At 45.1% G+C, this 26204-nt stretch overlaps 1 protein-coding gene across 2 annotated transcripts in view; it reads left to right on the top strand.

The window, feature by feature from the left end:
• The window catches only part of LYST (lysosomal trafficking regulator), a 556505-nt gene that overhangs the window by 523253 nt on the left and 7048 nt on the right, over window positions 1–26204 (top strand). For both annotated transcript variants that reach the window (XM_073627506.1, XM_073627507.1), the window contains 3 exons: window positions 13386–13483; window positions 14252–14408; window positions 25181–25252. In XM_073627506.1, coding sequence (XP_073483607.1) covers window positions 13386–13483; window positions 14252–14408; window positions 25181–25252 — 327 coding nt within the window. The remainder of the gene's footprint in view (window positions 1–13385; window positions 13484–14251; window positions 14409–25180; window positions 25253–26204) is intronic.

The following is a 26204-nucleotide window of genomic DNA, read 5'->3' as shown; positions in this document are numbered from 1 at the left end:
ATGCAAACCAGATCTCTCCCTCCCTTTCCCCCCCATCCCCCCCAACTCCCCTCTCCCTCCCCTCCCTCCACCCCCCCCCGGTGAGAGTGCTTTGACCCCATGGTCTCTAGAGCAGAGAGAACTTTTGTTTTATGGGGCTTAATTTTGCCCCCACTGCTCTACTAGGTCTGAGGTGGAAATCTGTAAGACACTTTGAGCCCCTCTCTACTCTACTCAGAGAGGGTAACCCTCTGACCTCGCCGTGAATCCCTATCTCCCCCTTCTGCCTCTAGCTTATTTTATTTATTTTTTATCTTCTTTTTCTATTTCTCCTTCCATTCACCCCTCGCCACAACCCACCCCCCACCCAGCTTCCTCCCCCCAACTTAGAGGCTACACATCTTGTCTTTATAGATTTTCACGTTGCTGTTCAAACACTTATTCCCTTTGGGGCTCAGCTTCATGTGTTCTGTTCCTAGAACTTAATTGCCATTGAAGATCCTCTCGTATCTCTGTTTGTTCTTGCCTGTTTACATTCCTACCAATTACTGGTAAAGGGATTTCTAGTTTGTTGCAGAAGTCCAGTATCTCTTCTATAAATCTTAGCCTAGCACTTCTTCCATTCTTCTTTGCTATTAAGCATGCTGGAAAGCCCCAGTTGTATTGAATTTCCTGCTCCTGGAGAATATTCAGTAGAGGTCTTAATGTCCTTCTTCTTCTTAACGTTTCTCGGGACAGATCTTGAAATATCTGTAGCCTAGTTTCTGCATATTCAATTGGTGATTTTCTCTTGACATTCATCCGAATTTGTTTTTTTTCCTCCCATCTTTCAAAGCAGACTATTATATCTCTTGGTGTTTCTGTTGGGAGCCCTTGATGTTTTCTTAGTCGGTATGCTCTTTCTATCTTTATTATATTAGACTCTTCCTTTCCCAAAATAGCATTGAACATATTGTTCATTTTTCCTGTTAGATTTTCTGCTTGTTCTACTTCCGGAAGACCACGAATTCTCAGGTTTTTCCTTCTTTCTCTGTTTTCTTGGTCCTCTATTTTATAGGATTGTTCTTGTTGTTCCTTTTTTAATATCTTTATTTCCCCTTTCAGTTCTTTTATCATTTTTAGGTGCGAATCTACTTTGGCCTCCACTTCTTCCACTCTTGATAGAATGTGTCCCATATCCTTGTGTAATGTTGTCATCTCTGCTTTCAGGGAGTTTTCTAGGGCCGCAAACATTTTTTCCATGTCATATTTTGTTGGTAACTGAAGCGCGTGTTGGCCTTCCTCCCTTCCTCTTTCTTCTCCCTCCATTTCTAGTTCCATTCTAGGTTCTGAGAGGTGGCTAGTTTCTACTACTGTTTTATTCTGGCCCTTTTTCTCCTTGTTATCCTTCTCTCTTGTGTCTGTCGGCCCTTTATACCCGATTGCCTTTCTCCTTCTCCGTTTCCTTGCAATACGTATCTGTTCATGGGGCCAGGGCTTGGGCCTAAGCTAGTCCTGGGTGATTTGGCGATTGCTCCCGCACTTCTTGTTGTTTTTCCCCTCATCCCGACAGTTAACCAAGAGCACCCCAAGAAACCACCTTCGAGTAAATTCTTTCGAGTACTATCTCAGGGGGGAGACCAGTTCGTCCAGTGAGCTTATTTTAGCCGACCGTCTCTACTCTCCGGTCTTCACTCTAAGATTACTCCATTGAGGAAAGAACAGTTCTTTATACAGAAACAACCAACAGGAGAGAAAAAAAAAAAAAAAAGAAATCACAGGTTTTTAAGGTAAACCACAGCTTTCAATGGCAAATCTCTCTTACAATACATAATGCCAAACGATTACTGAGGAAAGACAGTTCTTTTTATAATAAAAAAAAAAAAAAAAAAAAGGAGAAAACAAAAATCCCAGCTTTTCAAGGTAAACCACAGCTTTCAATGGCAAATCACTCTCTCCACGCGTAGTGCCAAACAATGAAATTTAATAGTGTATCGTGAGATAGCGACTAAATGTGTATACCACAGTCCTTTTTATGACCACTTATTTCCTTTAGATGTCTTGCACTGTCCCCTTCTCTTTTCCTCCTTCCTTCCTTCCCTTCTCCACCAAGGACTCTTCCCCTTTAATATTGCCTGGATGTAAGACCAAATAGATAACAGTCTCCTAGGTCTTATTATAATTTCTTTCTTTTTCAGTTTTCTCCTCCACCTCTCCCTTCTGCCTTCTCACTTCTTCTTCCTGGAGTCTCCTTTAACCACACATTCTTGATTTACGCATTTATTTATTCTTTACACATTTCTTTTTTCCTTTTGTCTTCTGCTCCCACTCCCCTCTTACCTCTCGCTTAAGTTTTCTCTCCCTTATTTTAGACAAAATCAAAAAGGAATCAAGAGTAATACTTATCTCGTTAGCAGTCCAGAAGGTTCTGAGAGGCTAGGAGACACTTGGATAATCCGTCCACCGGCACTTGCCTTTTGCGATTCCGCTGCTTCTTCTGTGTTTTGATCGGGTATTTCCGGGTCTAGTCAGCGCCTTTCGAATCTCGGTAATGCCCGCCGTCCTCTCACTCTGCTCCGCCAGCTCCAACCGCCGAGTGCTTCACGTCACCTACACCGCCACGCAACTCGGCGCAACTCTGAAGCTGGCGGCCGCTAACAGCGTCTCAGACCAACAACCGCCGCCCACAGCCACCACCGTCGGAACACGGGATTTCCGTCCCTCTTGCTCTCAGGCTCACTCTCTTCAGCCAGGTAAAGTCGTGCTTGTGTTATGGTGTTATCCGGGGAAGCAACAAGGGAGGCAGTAGGGAACCAAGACAGCAGACTCTATAGGGGGGTGTGGACGAGGGAGAGCTGCTAATGCTTGCTCATCAGCCTGTCTTCCACCTCAGAGGGAGAGACCGTGGGATCCTTACGGCGTGCAGCACGGCGCCATTACCAGACTCCTCCCTCAAGCCCCGGGTGTTCGATCAGACCCCTGTGTACTACAGTAGCAGGGCAACAGATCAGTCCAAGCGGTAGGCAAAAGCATAGTCCATAAAACAGGCCAGGGTCAGTTCACATGGAAGCAGTCCAAACGGTAGGCAGAGGCATAGTCACAAAACAGGCCAGGGTCAATTCATGTGGAAGGCAGTGGCATGGTTATTTGGGGAAGCATGGAAAATGAAGCATGAAAAAGCACAGATGATGAAAATGGGGAAATGGTTAAAAAATATGGGCTAATATTTTAGGGATGTATGATAAAGTTGGAAGCCTTCACCAATGCAAAGGCCAGGTTGGAAGGGACACTGGGGACAATGGTGGCTGGTATCTCTTGGAAATCCTCTCTTGCTGCACATGCAACATTTTTTTTGCAGTCTTTGGCCTGCTTCTGATGGTGGAATGTTGTACGGGAAGTGGCGCTCATGAAGTTGGCTAACAGCATCAGAGCGAAGGTTTTCTGGGGGGGTCTTTGTTGATGGATAAGGGACGTGACAACTTCTTCTATGAATTTTGGGAAGGGGACGGGGCTTTCTGTGGATTTGGTGTAGACTACGTAGGAATTATAAATGGCCAAATGGATGAGATAAATTGCTACCTTCTTGTACCAGAATTGGGACCTCCTTATTGACAAATAGGGCTGAATCATTTGATCATTGAAATCCCCCCCCCCCCCCCCAATGTAGAGATTGTAATCTTGGACATATGTTGGCTTTTCAATGGGACCTCGTGTTCTTTGAACCTCAATTGTAGTGTCGTGATGGATGGTGGACATCATGTGCACTTCCCTTTTATCCTTCCACCTAAAGGCCAGCACTTTGTTGCATCTCAGTGTTGCTCTTTCCCCCCTTTGCAGCTTTTTGTTCGCTAGAGATCGTGGGAAGCCCTCCCTATTCTTTCTGGAGGTTCCGCAGGCCAGGGTTTTTGTGATGTATAAGTGTTTGAAAAGGGGCAGGCTGGTGTAGAAGTTTTCAAGGTATATGTGATATCCTTTGTTCAGAAGTGGGTATGCCAGGTCCCATACAATCTTTCCAGTTGTGCCCATGTAGGCTGGGCACTTAGGGTGCTGGAGCTGGAAATCTCTTTCTTCATATATGCGGAACGCATACAGATATCCCGTGACTTTCTCACAGAGCTTGGAAAATGTAACTCTGTATCTGGCCCTTTTACTACAAATGTTTTGCTTTATTCCTAGCCGGCCTGAAAAGGGTACCAGGGACTTATCTACACATATATTCTGATCGGGGACATAGAATTCGGCAAATCGTTGGGAAAAGAAATTTATCAGTGGGCGAATGTTATATAACTTATCGTAATTTGGATGATTGCGGGGAGGGCACTGGGTGTTGTCGCTGAAATGAAGAAAGCGCATTATCTTGTATCAGGACCTGGACATTACGGTGGAATAAATAATGCGCATGTGGTGGTTGGGGTTGGTGGACCAATAAAGCATGTCCTTCATATTTTTTTTTTTTTTTTTTTTTGTAAGCCCCATGTTTATGGTGAGACCCATAAACAATTTGAACTCCTCCAAATTCAGATCTCTCCGCTCAAACGGACAGGCATATGATGATTGGGGGTTGTTGGCAATATACTGCTGGGCATATAAGTTGGTCTGGTCCACGATGAATTGCAGCAAAGTGTAGGGCAAAAACAGATAAAAACAATCGATCTCTGTGAAATTTTGGGTGTTGGCCTGCACACCTGGCTATGCTGTGAAATGGGGAATAATTGGTGATCCCGAGTCCGAAGGCAGCCATGTTACATATAGTTACATAGTAGGTAAGGTTGAAAAAAGACACAAGTCCAACCTATGTGTGTGATTATGTCAGTGTTACATTGTATATCCCTGTATGTTGCGGTCGTTCAGGTGCTTATCTAATAGTTTCTAGAAACTAGAAACTATCAATGCCCCCTACTGAGACCCACACCTGTAGAAGGGAATTCCACATCCTTGACGCTCTTACAGTAAAGAACCCTCTACGTAGTTTAAGGTTAGACCTCTTTTCTTCTAGTTTTAATGAGTGGCCACGAGTCTTGTTAAACTCCCTTCTGTGAAAAAGTTTTATCCCTGTTGTGGGGTCACCAGTATGGTATCTGTGTATTGAAATCCTATCCCCTCTCAAGCGTCTCTTCTCCAGAGAAAATAAGTTCAGCGCTCACAACCTTTCCTCATAACTAATATCCTCCAGACCCTTTATTAGCTTTGTTGCCCTTCTTTGTACTGGCTCTATTTCCAGTACATCCTTCCTGAGGACTGGACAGCATACTCTAGGTGCGGCCGGACCAGAGTCTTGTAGAGCGGGAGAATTATCGTTTTATCTATGAAGTTGATCCCCTTTTTAATGCATGCCAATATTCTGTTTGCTTTGTTAGCAGCAGCTTGGCATTGCATGCCATTGCTGAGCCTATCATCTACTAGGACCCCCATGTTGGGTTGGCAAGACCATCTGGCATGTATGTAGAGGCAGTAGTTGGGGATTTGAATTCCTTGTGCTGGTACTCAAGTGTGATGTGGCAGCACTGGTACTGGGCCTGGGCATTTGTTCCTGGGGCCTATCACCGGCGGCAGCACTGGTACTGGGCCTGGGAATTTGTTCTTAGGGCCTATTGTTGGTGGCAACGCTGGTACTGGGCCTGGGAATATAATCCTGGTTGCTGGCGGCTGCCTGGTTTCCAGAGCGCCTTGCCCTTTTAGGAGGGACCCATTCTTCCTCTGAATCATTTGCCGATTCACTGTTCTTAATCGGTTCAAATGCCGAATTTGATTCGGAATCAGAATTGGAATCTGATGAGAACTCCCCACTGCTCTCATCAGTCATGGAGAGGATCTGGAATGCCTCCTCACTAGTATATAATATTTTTAACATGACGCTGATGGCTGTGTGAAAAGTGGCAGGTGACGGTCACTGATGGGCTGTGCGATGGGTGGCAGGTGACGTTCACTGATAGGTGATGACGGTGACAAGGGTGTTGGTCACTGACGGGTGACAGGCCACGGACGGTGACAGGTGATGGTCACGGACTCGTGACAGGCCATGGTCACGAATGGGTACACCGCTGATAGTCACTGATGGGTGATGGATGACAGGTCACGGTCACTGATGGGTGACTGATGCACTGACGACGGTCATTGATGGGTGACGGGGGGGTGGCTGACAGGGCACAGTCACTGGTGGGTGATGGGTGCACCACTGACGGTCACCGAGAGGGTCCCTAGGGCATAGGCATCCAACCTTGTACCCTTCCTGTCCAGACTTTCATAATGAACATCTGATTAAAGAGTGGTAAAATATGAAGGGGGGGGAGACCACAGGGTTGCGAAAGAGAATGGGGAAGGATAGGTACGACAGGAGGGAGGGGAAGCAGAGGCATCATGGAGGGTGAAGAAAGCGGCCATTCCAACCAGAGCATCCAGAGCCTGTGGCAGGCGGGGGGGGGGGGCAACGTCACACTAAGATGCCCTCCAGCCCCACTCGCCGACCGCATGCATCTATCCAACCAGACCATATCTTATCGAATGTGTGGACATCGTCTGCTCTCATATGTGATTTTGTATATGGACAGAACCGAGTTAACTAATTAAATCCAGGAGGAATGGGTGGGTGCATCCATTGATTTCCATCTTAGGAGGATTTGCATAATAAAGGGCAAGGGTCAAGCAGGGCTTGCTGTATCTATCACCTATGTCCTCTAGATGACTTGGCAGCAACAAGAGTGGGTCCGAGGGTATGCTCACGCCACATATGTTGCTCAGGGTGACCGCGATCGCCTCCCAATAGGGGCGTAATTTGGGACAGGACCAGACCATATGCCAGAAGCTACCCACATAAAGACTGCACAGGTACATTTAGGTTCCAACTGACTATATATATGCGGGACAGTCTCTGCAGCGTATAATAGGCCCTATGAAGGAACTTCTTCCCATTTCTCCTCATCGAGGGTGGGAATATCCATCTTCCATCTATCTAGTGAGCGGGACAGTTTAGTGTCGTAGGCCACAGTCAGGTGCAGGTATAAAGAGGACAACGGTTTCCCCATGATGCTAGAGGTCAAGAGATGCTCAATTGGGTCTGATTCCAGGACCACCGGGCCCGGAAATTGAGCCATCACTGCGTGTCTTAGCTGCCAGTAGCGGAACCTAAAGGAAGCAGATACTGAGAATCTGTTCCTCAATTCCCAAATGGAGATAAATTTGCCCTCAACCATTATGTGTTTCAGGGCTGTATTACCCTTTTTGGCCCATATGCCTGGGTCTGGGACACTGTACAAGTGGGGAAGCAATGGATTACCCCACAGAGGTGTATGTGGAGACATATATGGAGGGGTTTTCGATAGATCGCTCTGGCATCACTCCACACCCTTATCGTGGTGCACATCGACAATATCAGGAAGGGGTAAGCCCTGGGGCCTCAGAATACCAAGTTACTCAAGGCTACATAGGAACCCAAGATGGCCGCCTCCAGCATCACCGCTGGGTTTTGTTTAGGCTGGGAGAACCACCATCTCACTGTGACCAAAACAGCTGCCCAGTAGTACAGTTGAAAGTTCGGCAAAGCCAAACCTCCCTCTGACAATGGGAGGTAGAGTATGCTTTTTGCTACTCTGGGGGGTCGTCCAGCCCATACAAAGGAAGTTATGATTCCCTCCAATCGCCTAAAAGCCTTGGAGACATGAGACGGAGTAGTCCTAAAAAAGTACAAGAATTTTGGTAGGTAGATCATCTTCAATAGGTTCACTCTTCCCACTGGTCTCAGCGGAAGATTGTGCCAAGTGCTACACCTATTACTCCGTTGATTTAGCAACGGATTTACATTTTCCTCCAAGTAATCAGTAATCTCGCTAGTCACCCTAAGTCCCAAATATGTGAATTTGTCAACCCATTGAAGGTGGGTATGCATGTCTGTGCATGGAACCGAGGCATGTAGGGGGAAAAGTACTGATTTCCCCCAATTTATACGGATTCCCGAGTAGTGACTGAACTGATCAAATAAAGCCAGTGCCAAGCGAAGCGACAATGAGGCATCAGCCAAGTACAGCAGGGTGTCATCCGCGTAAAGGGATAGCTTTTCCTTGAGTTGTCCCACCATTATGCCCCTCACTCTCTCGTCTGCTCTCAGAAGGATGGCTAGGGGTTCCAGGGCAAACGGAGCCGAGGACAACGGGCATCCTTGTCTAGTCCCGCGCCCCAAATGGAAGTTGTCAGACAGACATCCGTTTGTTCTAACTCTCGCCCTCAGGTTTGCATACAGCATTTGGATCCAAGTTAAAAAACGAGGACCAAATCCAAACTTTGATAGGACCGCCCAAAGAAAACCCCACTCGACAGAGTTGAAGGCCTTCTCCACGTCTAGAGAGGCTACCACCCCTGCATTTTCCCGTTGCACCGCTGCAATGTGAGTGTAAAGTCTTCTAATGTTTATGTCTGTCCCTTGTCCCGGCATAAACCCCATCTGGTCCGTGTGGTCAGTTATCATGCTCAGTCTGTTAGCAAGGATTTTAGCCAGTAACTTCGCATCCACATTTAGGAGGGAGATGGGGCGGTATGAGGAGCACAATGAGCGGTCCTTCCCTGGTTTAAGGATTAGCTCAGGAGCTCTCCTGTCTCAATAGACTTGGTGTATAACCCATGTAGTCTGTGGGCAAGGTCCTTGGCATAGATCTTGTAGAACTCAACTGGAATTCCGTCAGCTCCCGGAGTCTTACCCGCTTGCAGTGACTTAAGCGCCTTTAAGATCTCCTCAACCGTAATGGGGGCATCCATCTTGTTGCGGTATTCCTTAGTAAGAACTGGGATATCTATAGGCTCTAGGTAGGATGTCAACTCTTCTGTGCTATATGTCACCCGGGAGCTGTAAAGTGTGTGATAGAACGTGGCGAAACACAAGTTAATCTCGTCTGATTCTGATCCTCAGTGTGGGATATACTAATACCCCCCGCTTGTTACTTCGAAAGCCAAGCTAGTAGTCTCCCTCTTTTCTCTCCCTGTTCAAAAATGCGTTGGGACTGGTATAATAGCTTTTTCTGTGTGAGGGAAGTGCGAATTTGGAGCACCTCTCTGGTCAGGGATTGTAACCGTGTGTACTGCTGTGGGTCCTGAATCCTTACATAGGCAGTCTCCTGAGCCCCTGCCGCAGCCTCAGCCCTGATCAAGTCAGCCTTTCTTTCTTTACGGGTTTTAGCTATGATGGTCTGGTACTGTCCCCTTGTGAATGCCTTGAGTGCTTCCCAAACTGTGCCCTCCTCCGCTGTTCTTAGATTAACCGTCCAACATCCAGTCATAGCTTCCCTATATTTCATATCTACCGTCTCATCCGAGATCCAGAACCCGGACAACCGCCAAAGTTGGTCTGCAGGCTTGACAAGAGCATCCAGGATCAGGAGCATTGGTGCGTGGTCTGAAATACCCCTCGGGAGTATGCGCACGTCTCTGACTCAGGGGAGGACAGGCCAGGCCCACTGGCGAAGGCCAAATCTATGCAAGAAAAGGTCTTGTGGGAAGCTGAGTGGCAGGTAAAGGCCTGAGATTGCAGATTCCTCCACCTCCACACATCTTGCAGACCATAAGTGTCTGCTCCATTCCGACAAGCCCTGAGGTGAAGAATTCGTCACCTTAGCCATGATCCTATTCAACAGCGCCAGAGAAGTGGGAGGCGGCAGATACAAACCAACAATAATCCACTTTAAACAGTATATGCATGAAGGATAACCTTTCTACCTGGGTCCAGGAGCTTAAACTGAAGCGACTTGTGCACCAGCACACTCACCCCCCTCGCAAAAGTCGTGTAGGCGGAGTGGTACCCAACCCACGTTTTTTTCAGTGCCATTGTTCTACTTCCCATCAAGTGGGTCTCCTGTAGCATACAAAGGTGCGGATTGTAGGTTTTGAGAAATTGGAACACGTGGGATCTCTTAATTGGAGAATTTAGCCCCCTTGTGTTCCAAGATGATGTTAAATGTGGACATAGATGTCATCTGTTAGATAAAATTGAGGATCTAAGGTATGTACCACCCCTAGCCAAGGCCACCAGACCCAGAGGAAGCAGCAAAGATTATACTGCAGTAATAAACAAGCACAGCAATAGAAAATGGTAATGTCATGCAATAGAGAACAAACATAAAACCAAATAACACATGGGCCCATTTAGGGCAACATTCTCCCCATCACCCCACCCACCCCCTCAGAACTGGGGAGGGTCTCCCATCCAAAAACTGTTTCAGCTCGCCAGCTGCAAATGGGGGTCCTGTACCATAGGCGAGCCACCCCCCACAGGACAGTCTCTGTGGGGTGCAGAGTCAGCATAGTCCTTCCCTGTAATCGAAGCATCCGCCATGGAGAGGAGCTGATCAGTCAGTAGCAGAAGCAGAAAGGATTCATTCTCCTGAGGCAAGTTAACCATATGTAAAAGTGAAGAAAAAGAGGAGAAAAACAGGTAATAAAAAGTAAAACATTGCAGATTAGTAGATGAGACACCGTATTGAAGATCACCTGACAGCGTCGGGGCACCAACTTGAGTTACAAAGTCCCTCAACGGAGGAGGCGCGACAGGCGCCATAACACTATAGTGGGGTCCACTATGACCTTATCCTCGGCAGACCAGTGTAGGCTCGAGGGCCTGTCATGGACTAAAATCAAACAGTGCATCTTGCTTATTATAACTCACACTGCCCTGATCCCAAGGCATGTGTCGGGTAGCCACTGTGGTGCTGAAGGCCGAGGCATGAATGTGCACTGAAAGAGGTAACAAAGGCACAACAGGTGCAATGCAGGCATTCAGTTCATCCCCACAGGCCTGCAACCAAACAAGGCAGGGCTGGAAACAGAACGCTGTAGCGGATGTTGCGGGCCCGCATGGCGGCCTTGACCTGGTCGAACAATTTTCTAAGCTTCTGTGTCTCTACTGAATAGTCAGGGAAAATCAGCAGCTTGGAGTTATGAAAGCGCAAATCTCCCAGAATCCTGGAGGCATGATGCACTTTGTCCCTGTCCCTAAAATTAAAGTGATACTTTTTGGTTCCTTTTTTTTTTTTAAATAACAAACATGTCATACTTCCACTTTGCAGCTCGTTTTGCACAGAGTGGCCTAAAACCTGCTCTTCTGGGGTCCCTTGGCGGCTCTCTTGGCTCCTCCCCGCATTAGATAACCCCTGGGAGAAGCGCTCTCCCAGGGGGTTACCTTGTGGGCGTGCTCCTGAGTCCAGCATTTGCGTCCATAGACACCAAATGCAGGACTCGGCCCCGCCCCTCTGGCGGCCGCATCATTGGATTTGATTGACAGCAGCGGGAGCCAATGGCTGCGCTGCTATCAATCAACAGCTGAGAACTCCCTTGCCGAGAGACGGCGCGTCCCCGTGGGACAAGTTTGAGGGTTCAGGTAAGTAAAATGGGGGGGCTGGGGGCCGGTCACTGCCAGGTGTTTTTTCACCTTAATGCATAGGATGCATTAAGGTGAAAAAACACAAACCTTTACAACCCCTTTAAGCATCCGAAGGATGAAGGTTCTCGGGGGGGCCCCAGGGGATCCGGGCTTGGGTGGAACGCAATGCGCCCTTTCCACGGCATAATGAGGGGAGAAGTGGGCATCAGGGAGCAGATTTCACAGCATGTCTTCCACAAAGATGGTCGGGTTCTGGCCCTCCTCCCCCTCAGCTAGGCCCATGATACGGAGGTATTCCTCCTGTTTCTATTTTCCGCGTCCTCCGGGGGAAGACTTTTACCTTCGTCTATAGAGTGCGGATGGCATCATGGTGCTCTGCCAGTTTCCTCTGTCTGCCTCACTCTTCGTTCCGTTTCAGTGACCGCGGAGCTTTTCCATGTCCTGTCGCAGGAGTCCCACGTCCATCTGAACTGCCTCTATTTTCGCAGTCAGCATGGCCTGGCAGGTAGCAATAGCCGCCATCACGTCTGTGAGGTCCGGTGATTTCCACAGGATCCGTCTAAGAGGCCATGTGGGAATGGCGCGTGGTGCGGGCTGCCACGTGGGAGACTGGGGCTGGCGGTGGGGATTCCTCAGATATCGAAGGGAAACAAAGCCTCTTCCCCTTCCCAGTCTGTGCACCAGAGGATCTGAGTCTCATCCAGAGGAGCAATCGGTCACCGCAGGAGGAAAGACCCTTAGGAGCCAAAATAGCAGCGGCAATAAGGCGGAGCTCGAGAGAAAGTAGCTGCTCACATCGTCATCTTGGACACGCCCCCCAGGGATCCGTACTTGGTCCTTCACCACGACAGGGTCGTGTTGCGACCTGTTCCATCCTTTTTTGCCAGAAGTGGCGTCAGCTTTTCATTTAAATCAGGACATTATTTTGCCACCTTTTTTCTCTCCGCCTCGCTCGGCGGAAGAGAGATGACTGCATTTATTGGACGTTGTCCGGGCAGTCAAGGTTTATTTGTCTAGATCTGCGGAGATCCGAGAATCAGACTCCTTTTTTGTTTTACCAAAAGGACCCAAGAAGGGCCAGGCAACTTCCAAGGCTTCCATTGACAATTGGGTCCGTTAATTGATCATTCAGGCCTACGGTCTGAAACATAAAGCTCCTCCCTTTAGGGTGAGAGCTCATTCTACCAGGGGTGTAGGAACCTCCTGGGTTTTTCTCCACCAGGTATCTGTGGCTTTGATTTGTAAGGCTGATACCTGGTCTTCAGTGCATACGTTCACAAAATTTTATCAACTGGATGTTCGAGCAGCTGAGGATTCGGCTTTAGGCCACATTGTACTGCGGGCTGCCGTATAAGTTCTGATGGCTATTGTTTGGCAGGATGTCTCCCTCCCCTCAAGGCTATTGCTCTGGGACGTCCCAGCATGTAATAAATATAAGCCTGACTCTGTGTCCCATGATGTATGAAAAAGAAAATGGGATTTTTTTTCGTCAAACTTACCTGTAAAATCCTTTTCTTTGAGTACATCATGGGACACAGAGGTCCCTCTCCTCTTTTTTGAGGATTCAGTGCTTGCTACAAAACTGAAGTGCTTCCTGTGTGGGAGGGGTTATATAGGGGATCACTTCCTGTCGTAAAGACCTTTGGTCTACCAGTGTCCATTCACCTGGAGATAGAGTATACCCAGCAGATAATGAATATTAGCCTGACTTTGTGTCCCATGATGTACTCAAACAAAAGGATTTTACAGGTAAGTATGATGAAAAAATCCTATTTTTTGAAAGCATTAAATCTATAGGTTTAATTTAATCATTATGGTTTACTGTTGTTCAGGGGCACTTAGCAAAATGGCAGCCTCCAGCAAGAAAAATTGGGAGCAAAATACTACACACACAGATTTTGGTAGCATAGTTATTAATGTGGAATGTATGTTCCTTGCTAAAGAACGTTATTTTTTATCAAGTTGTTATGGGTAGAGTTCCACTTTAACAAAGTCTATTTAGGCATTTTCTCAGATTACAGATATTTACTTGGATCTATTAATATATCTCCCTTTTTTTTGTTTGAAGATTGTGTTACGTTCAAAGCCTAACAGGTCACAAAAGTCCAGTAACAGCAGTTTCTGCAAGTGAAACAACAGGAGACATTGCAACAGTCTGTGACTCAGGTATGTTATAATGCACTATTCCCAACCCACACATTCCTGTAGAAATGGCCATGCATATAAGTGGGTTCAGAAGCGACTACTGGCTGGAACCGTGTCTAGTCAGAGTAAGAGAATGCTACCAGCACACCAAGGATCTCCAGAATGAGTCCAAAGCTTTATTAAGCGATAACATTGTTAGAGCAGATAGCAACGTTTTGGAGCCATAAAGGAGTCGTGCGTGGCTCCAAAACTTTACTATCTGCTCTAATGATGTGAAAAAAATATATGTAATGTTTGGGGGTTATAAGTAATTTTCTAGCAACAAAATACTGATTTAAACGTTCCAGAAAAGGCTTGGTCTTCAAGTGGATAGTATTTGTTAACAGTAGCTTGTAGGATTTCTGGATTATTTGGGTGATAGAAATACAGAGCATTTTGGATCTAGGCCATGTGAATTCATGTTTTAAATTGCCAGTGTTTACAAGGAAGCGTATGTACTCTTTACCTAAAAACCTTGGTGGCATTTATGTAAAGCAGTTGAGTGTTTCCCCCCTTTCCCTAAGTGTCCTGATGTCAAGAATATCTAGTGGAAGGCAAGTGATGGCTCACTTTTGTGCTTGGCTTCCATTTTTGTAGGGATTTCATGCTAAAGTTCATATAGCCTTAATTGTAATTTGTGTAAATTATACCATATCTTTTGATGTAATTTGTTCTGTTTTTGTTACACTTGGACATTGTTTATGTTTAAATTATAAATTCCATTAAGATCCCATTACTTGCCATTTATAGTTGGAGGAGGAAGTGACCTGCGACTGTGGACGGTGAATGGAGATCTAATTGGACATGTACATTGCAGAGAAATTATATGCTCTATTGCATTTTCTAACCAACCTGAAGGAGTATCTGTTAATGTGATTGCTGGAGGACTTGAAAATGGCATTGTCCGGTAAGGATAGGATACAAACTTGTGATCATAATTTTTTTAATTTAAATTGCTCTTTACTAAAAGATATTGATCCTCATGTATAACAGTGCAGCCAGTGGCGTCACTAGGGTTGGTGTCACCCGGTGTGGTAAAACATGGTGTCACCCCCCCCCCCCCCACTAAATGTTTTTTTTCACCATATTACAGTAATAGTAGTGCCGTTAACAGCTATCAATCTACTAGCACATTTAGATAACAATATAATATGACTGGCTAGTAATTTTAAGTGTTCACTTCTTCCCCCTAGCTAGCATGCCACAGTGATATGTCCTGCCTCAGGACAGAGCAGTAGACACTAGGCAGGCTAGTGCATCAGGCTCTCTCATTTTTTTCAAGCCTGATGCATGAACTAGCCGAAATGTCAAACTTTTTAAAACACTGTAAGCCCCTGAGTGAGAATTTTTTTTTCTTTTGTTGCTTTATTGGAATCTGCTATTGAACTGCAGTAAGGTACTTGCATGTTTTACTGTTAAGGTATTAAGATGCATAATTCATCCCTCCAGGTAGTATCAAATATGAGTCAAATTTTTTTTGAGACCAAACTGACCACATGCATAGCCCTGACTTGAATGAGCTAGAACTATTATATTATATCTGTCAGGAGTTAGTTGGCTATATACAGTGCCTTGTAAAAGTATTCATACCCCTAGAAATTTTAGACATTTTATCGTGTTACAACCAAGGCACTGTATATTATAAATATTTTCAGAGATTCCACCACAAATTGTGCTGCACATTTGACATCTCCCCCAGCAATATGTGGCCTTAACTGAATGTGCAGAACCTGTAGGCTACTTAGAAAGCGCTAAACAATAAATGTTGCTGAGCAGTGCCTGCGTGGAATTTGCTGTATAAAAAGGGTGAATGCGCATCCTCTGCCCCCCTCCCCCCAGAGCCTGCACTCATGTACACCTTGTACATCACCCTACTGCCCATACTCACATATACAGTTGTGCTCATACGTTTACATACACTGGCAGAATTTGATTTCTTGGCCATTTTTCAGAGAATATGAATGATAACACAAAAACTTTTCTTTCATTCATGGTTAGTGTTTGGTTGAAGCCATTTATTATCAATCAACTGTGTTTAGTCTTTTTAAATCATAATCACAACAGAAACTACCCAAATGACCCTGATCAAAAGTACATACCCCAGTTCTTAATACAGTGTATTGCCCCCTTTAACATCAATGACAGCTTAAAGTCTTTTGTGGTATTTGTGGATGAGGCTTTTTATCTTCCTCTTGGCCTGGCTGTTTTATCCAATTTACATTTCTGCTCCCATGTGCCTCATTTAAAGTCCCGCCTTCTGTTCTCCCTTTTTCCCTCAATATTTAATCGGGATGGAGGAGGAGGGGTCTGGAACACCCCACTATCCTCATTTAAAGTCCCAAATAACTTCCTTTGTTATTTTTAGCCACACCACATGTTTTCAGAGAGTCCTGTATTTTACCTGAAGTTATTTGTGGGTTTTTCTTTGCATCCCGGACAATTTTCCTGGCAGTTGTGGCTGAAATTTGAGTTGGTCTACCTGACCGTGTTTTGGTTTCAACAGAACCCCTCATTTTCCACTTCTTGATTAGAGTTTGAACACTGCTGATTGGCATTCTCAATTCCTTGGATATCTTTTTATATCCCTTGCCTATTTTATACAGTTCAACTACCTTTTCCCACAGATCCTTTGACAATTCTTTTGCTTTTCCCATGACTCAGAACCAGAAACGTCAGTGCAGCACTTGCTGAAAGATGCAAGGGTCTGTCAGTCCAGAAACGCATTGACCTTTTATACACGCACACCAATTACAAGCAAACAGAACCCAGGTAAGGATGGTTATCTTAAATAGTCATTCAAACCCCTTTGTGTCAACTTGTGTGCATGTTATCAGGCCAAAATCACCAGGGTATGTAAACGTTTGATCAGGGTCATTTGGGTAGTTTCTGTTGCCATTATGATTTAAAAAGCGTAAACACAGTTGATTAATAATAAATGGCTTCAGCCAAACACTAACCATGAGTGAAAGAAATGTTTTTGTGTTATTCATATTCTCTGAAAAATGGCCAAGAAATCTTAAATTCTGCCAGGGTATATAAACTTATGAGCACAATTGTAACAATTGTACAACCGTGCCCACATTTACATACACCTTGTACATTGTCCTCCCCAGTGCCCCCATACTCACATGCAACAAAAAGGAGAGAGGACGGCGCCCTCTAAGTGCAGCGTGTGTAATACAACAATTTATTTATAAGGGGTTAAAAACACTCACATTTGGGTAGATAATAACCAGCATTGTAACATTGGTGTCAGTTTATCTGCGTGTTCCCGGGTGGTGGAGATGTCACGGGCTGATGGAAGGGGCCCTGTATCCTGGGTCCTGTGTCCCAGGGCTCCCCAGAGGCTCCCTATCAAAAGCATGCACTGGAAGCCTAGAGCAGAATTTTCCATGGGAAAAGCAGCTATTTGATTCCTCCTGTATTTATTGCAGCAAGACTGCTAACTTGTCTACAGTGCCTTGCAATAGTATTCACCCCCATTGGCTTTTTACCTATTTTGTTACATTACAGCCTTTTGTTCAATGTTTTTTTTAATTTGAATTATATGTGATGGATCAGAAAATTAGAAAAATATGTGCATAAAACTATTTTTCAGAAATAAAAAATTTATAATTGGCATGTGCGTATGTATTCATCCCTTTGTTATGAAGCCAATAAAAAGCTCTGGTGCAACCAATTACCTTCAGAAGTCAAATAATTAGTGAAATGATGTCCACCTGTGTGCAATCAAGTGTCACATGATCTGTCATTACATATACACACCTTTTTGAAAGGCCCCAGAGGCTGCAACACCTAAGCAAGAGGCACCACTAACCAAACACTGCCATGAAGATCAAGGAACTCTCCAAACAAGTAAGGGACAATGTTGTTGAAAAGTACAAGTCAGGGTTAGGTTATAAAAAAAAATCAAAATTTTTGATGATCCCTAGTAGCACCATCAAATATATCATAACCAAATGGAAAGAACATGGCACAAACAGCAAACCTGCCAAGAGACAGCCGCACACCAAAACTCACGGACCGGGCAAGGAGGGCATTAATCAGAAAGGCAGCACAGAGACCTAAGGTAACCCTGGAGGAGCTGCAGAGCTGCACAGCAGAGACTGGAATGTCTGTACATAGGACGACAATAAGCAGTATGCTCCATAGAGTTGGGCTTTATGGCAGAGTTGCCAGGAGAAAGCCATTACTGTCAGCAAAAAATAAAATGGCACTTTTTGAGTTTGTGAAAAGGCATGTGGGAGACTCCCAAAATGTATGGAGGAAGGTGCTCTGGTCCGATGAGACTAAAATTGAAGTTTTTGGCCATCGAAGAAAGCGCTATGTCTGGCGCAAACCCAACACATCACCCAAAGAAACACCGTCCCCACAGTGAAACGTGGTGGTGACAGCATCATGCTGTGGGGATGTTTTTCAGCAGTTGGGACTGGGAAACTGGTCAGAGTTGAGGGAAAGATGGATGGTGCTAAATACAGGGATATTCTTGAGCAAAACCTGTACCGCTCTGTGTGTGATTTGAGGCTAAGATGAAGGTTCACCTTCCAGCAGGACAATCACCCCAAACACACTGCTAAAGCAACACTGGTTTAAGGGGAAACACGTAAATGTGTTGGAATGGGCTAGTCAAAGCCCAAACTTCAATCCACTAGAAAATCTGTGGTCAGACTTCACAAGCTCAAACCATCCAACTTGAAGGAGCTGGAGCAGCTTTGCAAGAAGGAATGGGCAAAAATCCCAGTGGTTAAGATGTGGCAAGTTTATAGAGACTTATCCAAAGCGACTTGGAGCTGTGATAGCCGCAAAAGGTGGCTCTACAAAGTATTGACTTTAGGGGGATGAATAGTTATGCACATTGACTTTTTCCTTTTTTTTGTCCTATTTGTTGTTTGCTTCACAATAAAAAAAAAATCTTCAAAGTTGTGGGCATGTTCTGTAAATTAAATGATGCAAATCCTCAAACAATCCATGTTATTATTATTATACAGGATTTATATAGCTCCAACAGTTTACGCAGTGCTTTACAGTATAAAAGGGAGACAATACAGTTATAATACAATAAAATACAGGAGGATTAAGAGGGCCCTGCTCAGAAGAGCTTACATCTAATAGGGTGGGGCAGGTGGTACAAAAGGTTGTAACTCTGGGAAATGAGCTGATGGAAGTGGTAAAAGATTAGTTAGAGACATGATAGGTTTTCCTGAAGAGATGAGTTTTCAGGGATCGCCTGAAGGTAGCATGTTAAATCCAGGTTGTAAGACAACAAAACACGAAAAATGCAGAGGGGGGGGGTGAATACTTTTGCAAGGCACTGTATAAAGGGAACTTTAGTCTTTCACTATTTACCATACACAGTACTAATAAATCAGCTTTGTACAAGTGAACAAAATCAAACCTTATGAGGGGAAAAAAAATCCTTTTATTTAGGGACACAGAGTTATTTATTTTTTGTGCTATATTGCTACCTATGGGAACATAGGTTCCCATGGACTATGGACACTGGCAACAAAAAAAGTTGTAGGCCAGCCTAGGATAAACCCCAGCCTCCCCCAACTCACATTAAGTTCTAATCTCAGGTGCAGTTGATGGACAGGCTTTGCCAACTGATTACATCTGGACACGGAGGAGTGTACCCGAAAGTGATAGGCTTTCCAAAGCTGCTTGCTGAGCAGGTTCATCTCCAAATATAGGTGGTAGCTGTGGATGCCCTGGTGACTATGAGGGATGTATACACCTAGTGTAGGCTTTTTCCTTGTCTGCTTTGCAAACTTAAGATGGAGAACTTTCTAATCTTCCTTGCTCTGAGTTGACCAAGGCAAATGTACTTAAAGGATAAGTTCACCTTTAGGAACATGTTACACATTCCACCCATTGTTAGCGGTTTTGACTGCAGTACAGGAAGAAGTTCCCCCGTACTAGCTGTCCGTTTTTTAAATCAGTGCGGGGCTGCGCCCACATGGCCATGTCAGTCATACGCACAGCTCTGTACATGAATGAACTACAAGTCCGACATCCTTAGCAGCTGGCCTGTAGTTCTAAGTGAACTCCCACGGCGCTGTGGAGCACCGTTGGTAGTTCTTTGATTCTTCCTGTCATTGTATCTGCTTGCCCATACGGGTTGTACTGGCACACAGGTTTGCAGGATCTGCTGATTGCTGGTGCAATGCTTTACAGGCTCCAAAAAATAATAATGCACACTTTTTTACCTGCATGTGCATTTTTTTTCATACATCATGTGACACAGAGTCAGGCTAATATTCATTACCAACTGGGTTATACTCTATCTCCAGGTGAATGGACATTGGTAGACCAAAGGTCTTCAGACAGGAAGTGATCCCCTATATAACCTATCCCACACAGGAAGCACTTCAATTTTGTAGAACGCACTGAATCCTCAAAAAAAGAGGGGGGGGATCTCTGTGTCCCATGATGTACTATGATCCTAGTTTCTTTTTCATACATCATGGGACACAGCGTCAGGCTAATATTCATCACCTCCTGGGACATTCCAGAGAAACCCCTCCCACACAGGGAGCACTTCTGTTTTTTACCAGTGTCTGCAGGGTGGATGGCAAGGTTTTTTTGAGCTCTCTGAGCTCTGGGTCTCTAGTCCCACAAACTGTTCTTAAATTAATCAGGGGATTGACCAATCTGATCCATTTGACACAGGCTTTATATGCTTAGATAAATGGTACCCGAGCCTCGCAAAGAAGACTCAAGATCCTGCAAGGTTTTGCCTGTAATGTGGCCTCTGGGCACTGAACCCTGCAAAGTGGAATCCAAGACACCACAGCGCTAAGGCATTCCTGAAGGGTACTGTACAGGTCCAAGGGAGTGGACCCTAAACATGAAAAGGGTACCCAGTCCTTGAATGTGCTCAAGTGACAGGAACCCACTGTGAAGGGTGAAGATTTGGCTCTTAGTTTCTAAGCTGCCCTCTGCCTGGATGGGTAAGTGAACCCCCTTTAATTATTATTGTGGGGTGTCCCAGTGATTGTAACAATCAGTCAAGCTAGGTAGAAGCTGGACACCTGTGTGCGGTGACCATACGGGGGAGTTTTGGGCTAGCTGTGGGTGTTTGCAAAGTGTACCTTTTTTTGCTTGCGTCTGGCTGTTTTTTACCTGTATGATGGCACATGACGGTGCGCTTGTTCGCCTTGGTTCACCAGGGCGCACGTGAGTTCGCAAGAGTGCCGCTATGCTCAGTTAGCAGTTTGTTTGGCGGCCATGGTGCACGCGGCTTCGCCGCACATGCACAGTAGCCTTTTGTCTGGGAACACGAGGATTTGCATCAATACGCGAATACAGCCACACCCATTCGACAGGACAACGTACGTACGTGCGTGCGCATGCACAGAACTTTCGGCGCACACCCAGCTTATTTAAGCTGTGTAGGCCAAGCATGCGGTGCTTCCAGAAGGCTGATGTGGGACACAGAGCAGGCTCTGAACAGACACTTGCGGTGGTTCATTTTTTCCTTACCCTTACATAGAGGCTTGGCAAGCCCTATTTAAAGGGTCTCCCCTCTGAGGTGTTTTAATACTACACCCAATTACTCTCTTTTTGTGGCTAGTAAACATCTTCAAAAAAGAGGAGCGGGGCTTACACTGCAGGGAAGGGCACACCAATGTCATCAGTTCCAGATGAAGCTAGTCATATCCCTAGTGTTGGATCCCCTGAAAGACCAGAGGCTTTTGGGCAATCTGAGCCGCTGCACCTATCTGGTATTGTTCCTATAGTCAACGCTACTGCTTCACCCTTTATCGCTAAGGATGAACTGTCGTCAGCCCTAGCAGGGTTAGAGCACAGGATTACTGGCATGATTGCCTCTATCCCACAGGGTAGCAGTAAGCGTGACAGTTTCCCCTCCTCAGGGCCTCCTAGTCTGGAGCAGGAATGGGTTTAGGATGGGGAAGAGCTTAAAGCAGATGAGTCTGCTTCCGAGCAATCCGGACAAGAAGATATCGCGTTGATGTCTGCCTTTTAGCCGCTGATGCTTTTGATCCTGACTCTGACCGAAATGGTTCATTCTGCCTTTAAGTTGCCTCTTGCAGAGGTGACTGAGCCCCCCTTGGTCCTCTTTGGGATCCTTGAGGCCTCTTCAGGCCGCACAGGCTTTCCCTCTACACCCCCTGTTGGAATACGCGGTGTATGCTAATTGCGAACATCCTGACAGGATTTTTGTTTCCCTTTTATAACCCATGGATGAAAAGTTAGTTAAAAATGGAGCATGCCAGCAGTAGATGCAGCAGTCTCTTCCTTAAACAAGAACTTGACTTGTCTGGTAGATAACGCACAGGGCTTGAAAGACCCTGTTGACAAGAAATTGGAGTCATTATTCAAGGCTTCTTTTTCTTTGGCCATGTCAGCTATTCAGCCAGCTGCTGCAGCAATTGGTATCTGCCAGTCTGTAAAGGATCAGGTCAAATGGCCTGATAGGCCTAACCAGGATGATCTGCCTGAAAGTAAGGCCCCTTTCACATGAGGCGGACTCCGTTTCTACGGAGCCCGCCTCGGTTCGCCGGCTCAGCGGGAGATCTGTCCGTTGATCTCCGCTGAGCCGGTGGATGACAGGTCCCTCTCTGCTCACTGAGCGGGGAGGGGCTTGTCAGGCGCCGCTGCCGCCTATGGAGGGATCGGATGAAAACGGACAGCATGTCCGTTTTCATCAGATCTAATCCGATCCACCAGCGACGGACCTGGACGTAGAGCCATCCGTCTGCTTTTAGCGGATCGGACCGGGTCGGATGTCAGCGGACATGTCTCCGCTAACATGGAGCGCCCGTTCAGGTCCGCCGTCAAAACTGACAGGCGGACCTGAACGGTCCGATCGTGTGAAAGGGGCCTTAGACAGATATTTCTTGAGCGCTGTGTTTTGCTATTGACGCCTTAAAGGATTCAATACAGCAGGTTTTGCGTTTTGTCTCTCTCGTCTGTACATATGCGCAGACTCTTGTGGCTTAAGAACTGGTCAGCCAACCTCTGTTGTAAAAAGTTTTTGGCAGGTTTCCCTTTTCATGGGGAACATTTATTTGGTGATCATTTGGACAAATATATCAAAAAGATTTCCAGAGGGAAGAGTTCTCTACTTCCTGTGAAGAAAAGCACCAGACGTCCCTCGTTTTAAAACCTCAGGGACTACTTCCTCAAATGTCTCAGCGCCAAGGCAGTTCCGCCGCCAACAGGGCACTAGGCCCAGGGGCAAGCCGCAAGACCAGGGCCATAAAAAGCCCTGGGTCCAAAATTCTTCTAAATCCAGCACCAAGCCCTCCTTTTGAGGGGACACCCCCACTCCATTGGGTGGGGGGGGGGAGGCTGCAGGGACTGCTACCTCCAATGTCTCAGCGTCAGGGCGGTTCTGCCATCAACAGGGCGCTAGAGCCAGGGACAAGCTCCAGGGCCAGAAGAAGCCCTGGGTCCAAGATTCTTCTAAACCCAACACCAAGCCCTCCTTTTGAGGGGACGTCCCCACTCCATTGAGTGAGGGGAAGGCTACTGCACTTTGCGGACATTTGGAGAACAATAATTCAAGACGAGTGGGTCACCACAATTATATCTCGCGGTTACAAGCTGGAGTTGCGGGGGGTTCCCCCTCAAAGGTTTTTAGGATCCAGCGTTCCCTCGGATCCTCCAAAAATAAGCTTATTGCTTCAGGCACTACATCTAGTGCATTGTAGAGGTTCCGGTATCTGAAAAGGGCACAGGGCATGAGGTTTCCAGCAGCATTTCTATCGGTTCTACTAAGCCTGTTTTGACCCCCCTGAGAAGGGTGGTCGCAGGCTTTCTGGTAAGCCTCTATTGTACTTTAAGGTGACGGGCTGCACAAGTGGTGGAGAATAGACCTTGGGTCCTTCACGGAAAAATTATTTTTTCATTTTGGCATTTTTTACACATGGACTTCTTCTTTTCCATATTTATGCATTTTTTTGTTATTCATTCATTTTTAGTTTTTTATGCACATCCTTAAATGTTACCACATATGGACTGTTTCTTTACTGGATGGTCTTTTTGTATTTTGATTCATGATCACTTATGTTTGATTTATTGTAAATTGTTTTTATTTGCACTGTAAACACATCATTATCCAGCGCTGCACTCCTATCTCTATACATATTTTTCTGTGCCCTATATCGGGGTTATAGTGCGTAGCTGCAGGATATCCTTCATGGTTTTTTTTCTTGATTTTTTTCTTCATTTTTCAACACGCACCTAGCGCAATTCTTTTCCTTTTTCTTAGCTTCCAAGGCTTCCATTGCCAATTGGGTCCGTCAATTGATCATTCAGGTCTACGGTCTGAAACATAAAGCTCCTCCCTTTAGGGAGAGAGTTCATTCAATCGGGTGTAGGAACATCCTGGGCTTTCCAACATCAGGTATCTGTGGCTCAGCTTTGTAAGGCTGCTACCTGCAGTGCATACGTTCACAAAATTTTATCAAGTGGTTGTTCGAGCAGTCGAGGATTCAGCTTTCGGCCGCAGTGTACTGCAGGCTGCCGTATAAGTTCTGATGGCAATTGTTTGGCAGGGTGTCTTCCTCCCCTCAAGGCTATTGCTCTGAAATGTCCCAGGAGGTGATGAATAGTAGCCTGACGCTGTGTCCCATGATGTATGAAAAAGAAACTAGGATCATAGTACATCATGGGACACAGAGATCCCCCCCCCCCCCCTCTTTTTTTGAGGATTCAGTGCGTTCTACAAAATTGAAGTGCTTCCTGTGTGGGATAGGTTATATAGGGGATCACTTCCTGTGTGAAGACCTTTGGTCTACCAGTGTCCATTCACCTGGAGATAGAGTATAACCCAGTAGGTAATGAATATTAGCCTGACTCTGTGTCCCATGATGTACTCAAAGAAAAGTATTTTACAGGTAAGTTTGACGAAAAAAATCCTAATTCTTTAAGTGAACTTATCCTTTAAGCCATTGGATTGAAAGAAAATAGGATTTTTGTATCCACCATAAAATCATTTTCATGCAGCCTATTGAGTGAAAAAGAAAGCATTTTAGGATGGGTAAAAAAAACAAACTAAAGCAAATTGCATGCATTTCCCATATGTTTTGCATAATTTGTATTTGGCTATATCTTTGGGGCAGCTATTTTGTCCTCCACCCTCACCACGAATTGAAAACGTTAGTCTTTCTGGCTGTAGTGATTGGCAGCCGGAGGCTAAATAACCTAGGCAGGTAGCTGGGGAACAGCATATTTTATATTCATGGTAAAAAAGGTAGAGATAATTTTTAACTCAATAATATCATTTGATAATGCTTACATTCAAGTGGAGGGTATGTTTTGACCACTTCAGCTTTTGTACCTGCATACCCCTTATGGACATTGGTTGGATATTGATTTGGTGATAATTTTGCCATTATTAGCATAAATATTTCATGTATCGTTTTTGTCAGACACGAAGGTGTGAGGGAATGGACTTACACCCAGACTTTTCTTCATTGACATTTTTTAGGGAATGCGCCTTATGCTCAAGTTCCTCAACTTGTTAATGACATGTCACCTTTAAGTTAACATTTCACACATAAGTCTGCTTAAAAACCATATTTATTATCTTATTAAAATAATTAACAGTAAAAAAAAGTTGTAATACATTGTAGTTATGTTTTTCCAGTATTCTTTGTATATTTAAAAAAAGTAGAGTAAAGTAAAGGTGATCTCTTATTTTTTTTTAAGGTTATGGAGTACCTGGGATTTGAAACCAGTTCGAGAAATAACATTCCCAAAATCCAATAAGCCAATTGTAAGGTAATATTATTTTTTTTGCCCTCCCCCAATTACAGAGGAAAATCTGATCACTGCTTTACTTTAGAAAGGTGGTATTAAACAGGAGACTCATCAGTTTATCACTGAAGTCAGTGTTTCCAGGAAATCCCCTAATCTCCCATCCACTAAATATGTCTTTGTATAGAACGCTTTACACAATGTTTACTCAATATGTATTTATACAAAAAATATCCCTATTTGTTTCAGCATGGTTTTATTAAATACTTTATCAAGTATTTCTATGTACAATTTTAATAAAATCTTGTCGGTGAATCTTATTCCTGAATTTTTATTCTAAGGGCCCATGCACACCAAATGCATTGGGGCTGCACTGAAAATAGCAAGAAATGCACAGATATGACAAAATGCAGAGTTCCCAATTTTTGTTCATTCACACCACAGCATTGGTGTGGTTTGTGCTGAAAAATGTACTGCCTGCAGTGCAGCGGCTTGTGACTAAAATCACCACATCACCACATCACTACAGTATTGAAATATCACTCATGGCACTGAGTCTCCCAGCACAGATCTGCAACCGTATGCTTAGCACATCTCACTACTGTGAATGGGCCCTTAAATTTCTGTTGTGGATACAACACCAGGGACATAACTTAGAGTATGTAAACCCAACATTTCATATTCCTAAAATGTGCTATACTATGTACTTTGTATTGCTTCCATTGTGTGAAATCCCTGGTGTTCCTGCCAGTCACTCTGCTTTCCTATTTAAAAACTGACCACTCTAGTCATGAGAGCACAGCATTGTCAGTCCTCTAGCTATGCTGGGAACTCAGTGTGCTAACCTCTAATGATCAGACTTTTTTCAATATCTATACACAAATGGTTTGCCTTCCATTTCTATTTGTAACGGAATGGGTTGTTTAAAAAGTTGAGGGGATTACATATACTAATGAAGTTTGCCCCATGTCCTGCT

The sequence above is a fragment of the Aquarana catesbeiana genome, linkage group LG04, assembly GCF_042186555.1.
Source record: "Aquarana catesbeiana isolate 2022-GZ linkage group LG04, ASM4218655v1, whole genome shotgun sequence".
NCBI classification, from domain to species: Eukaryota; Metazoa; Chordata; class Amphibia; order Anura; family Ranidae; genus Aquarana; species Aquarana catesbeiana.
The sequence above is the reverse complement of the archived record's forward strand: the minus strand, read 5'-3'. Positions and strand labels throughout refer to the sequence as shown.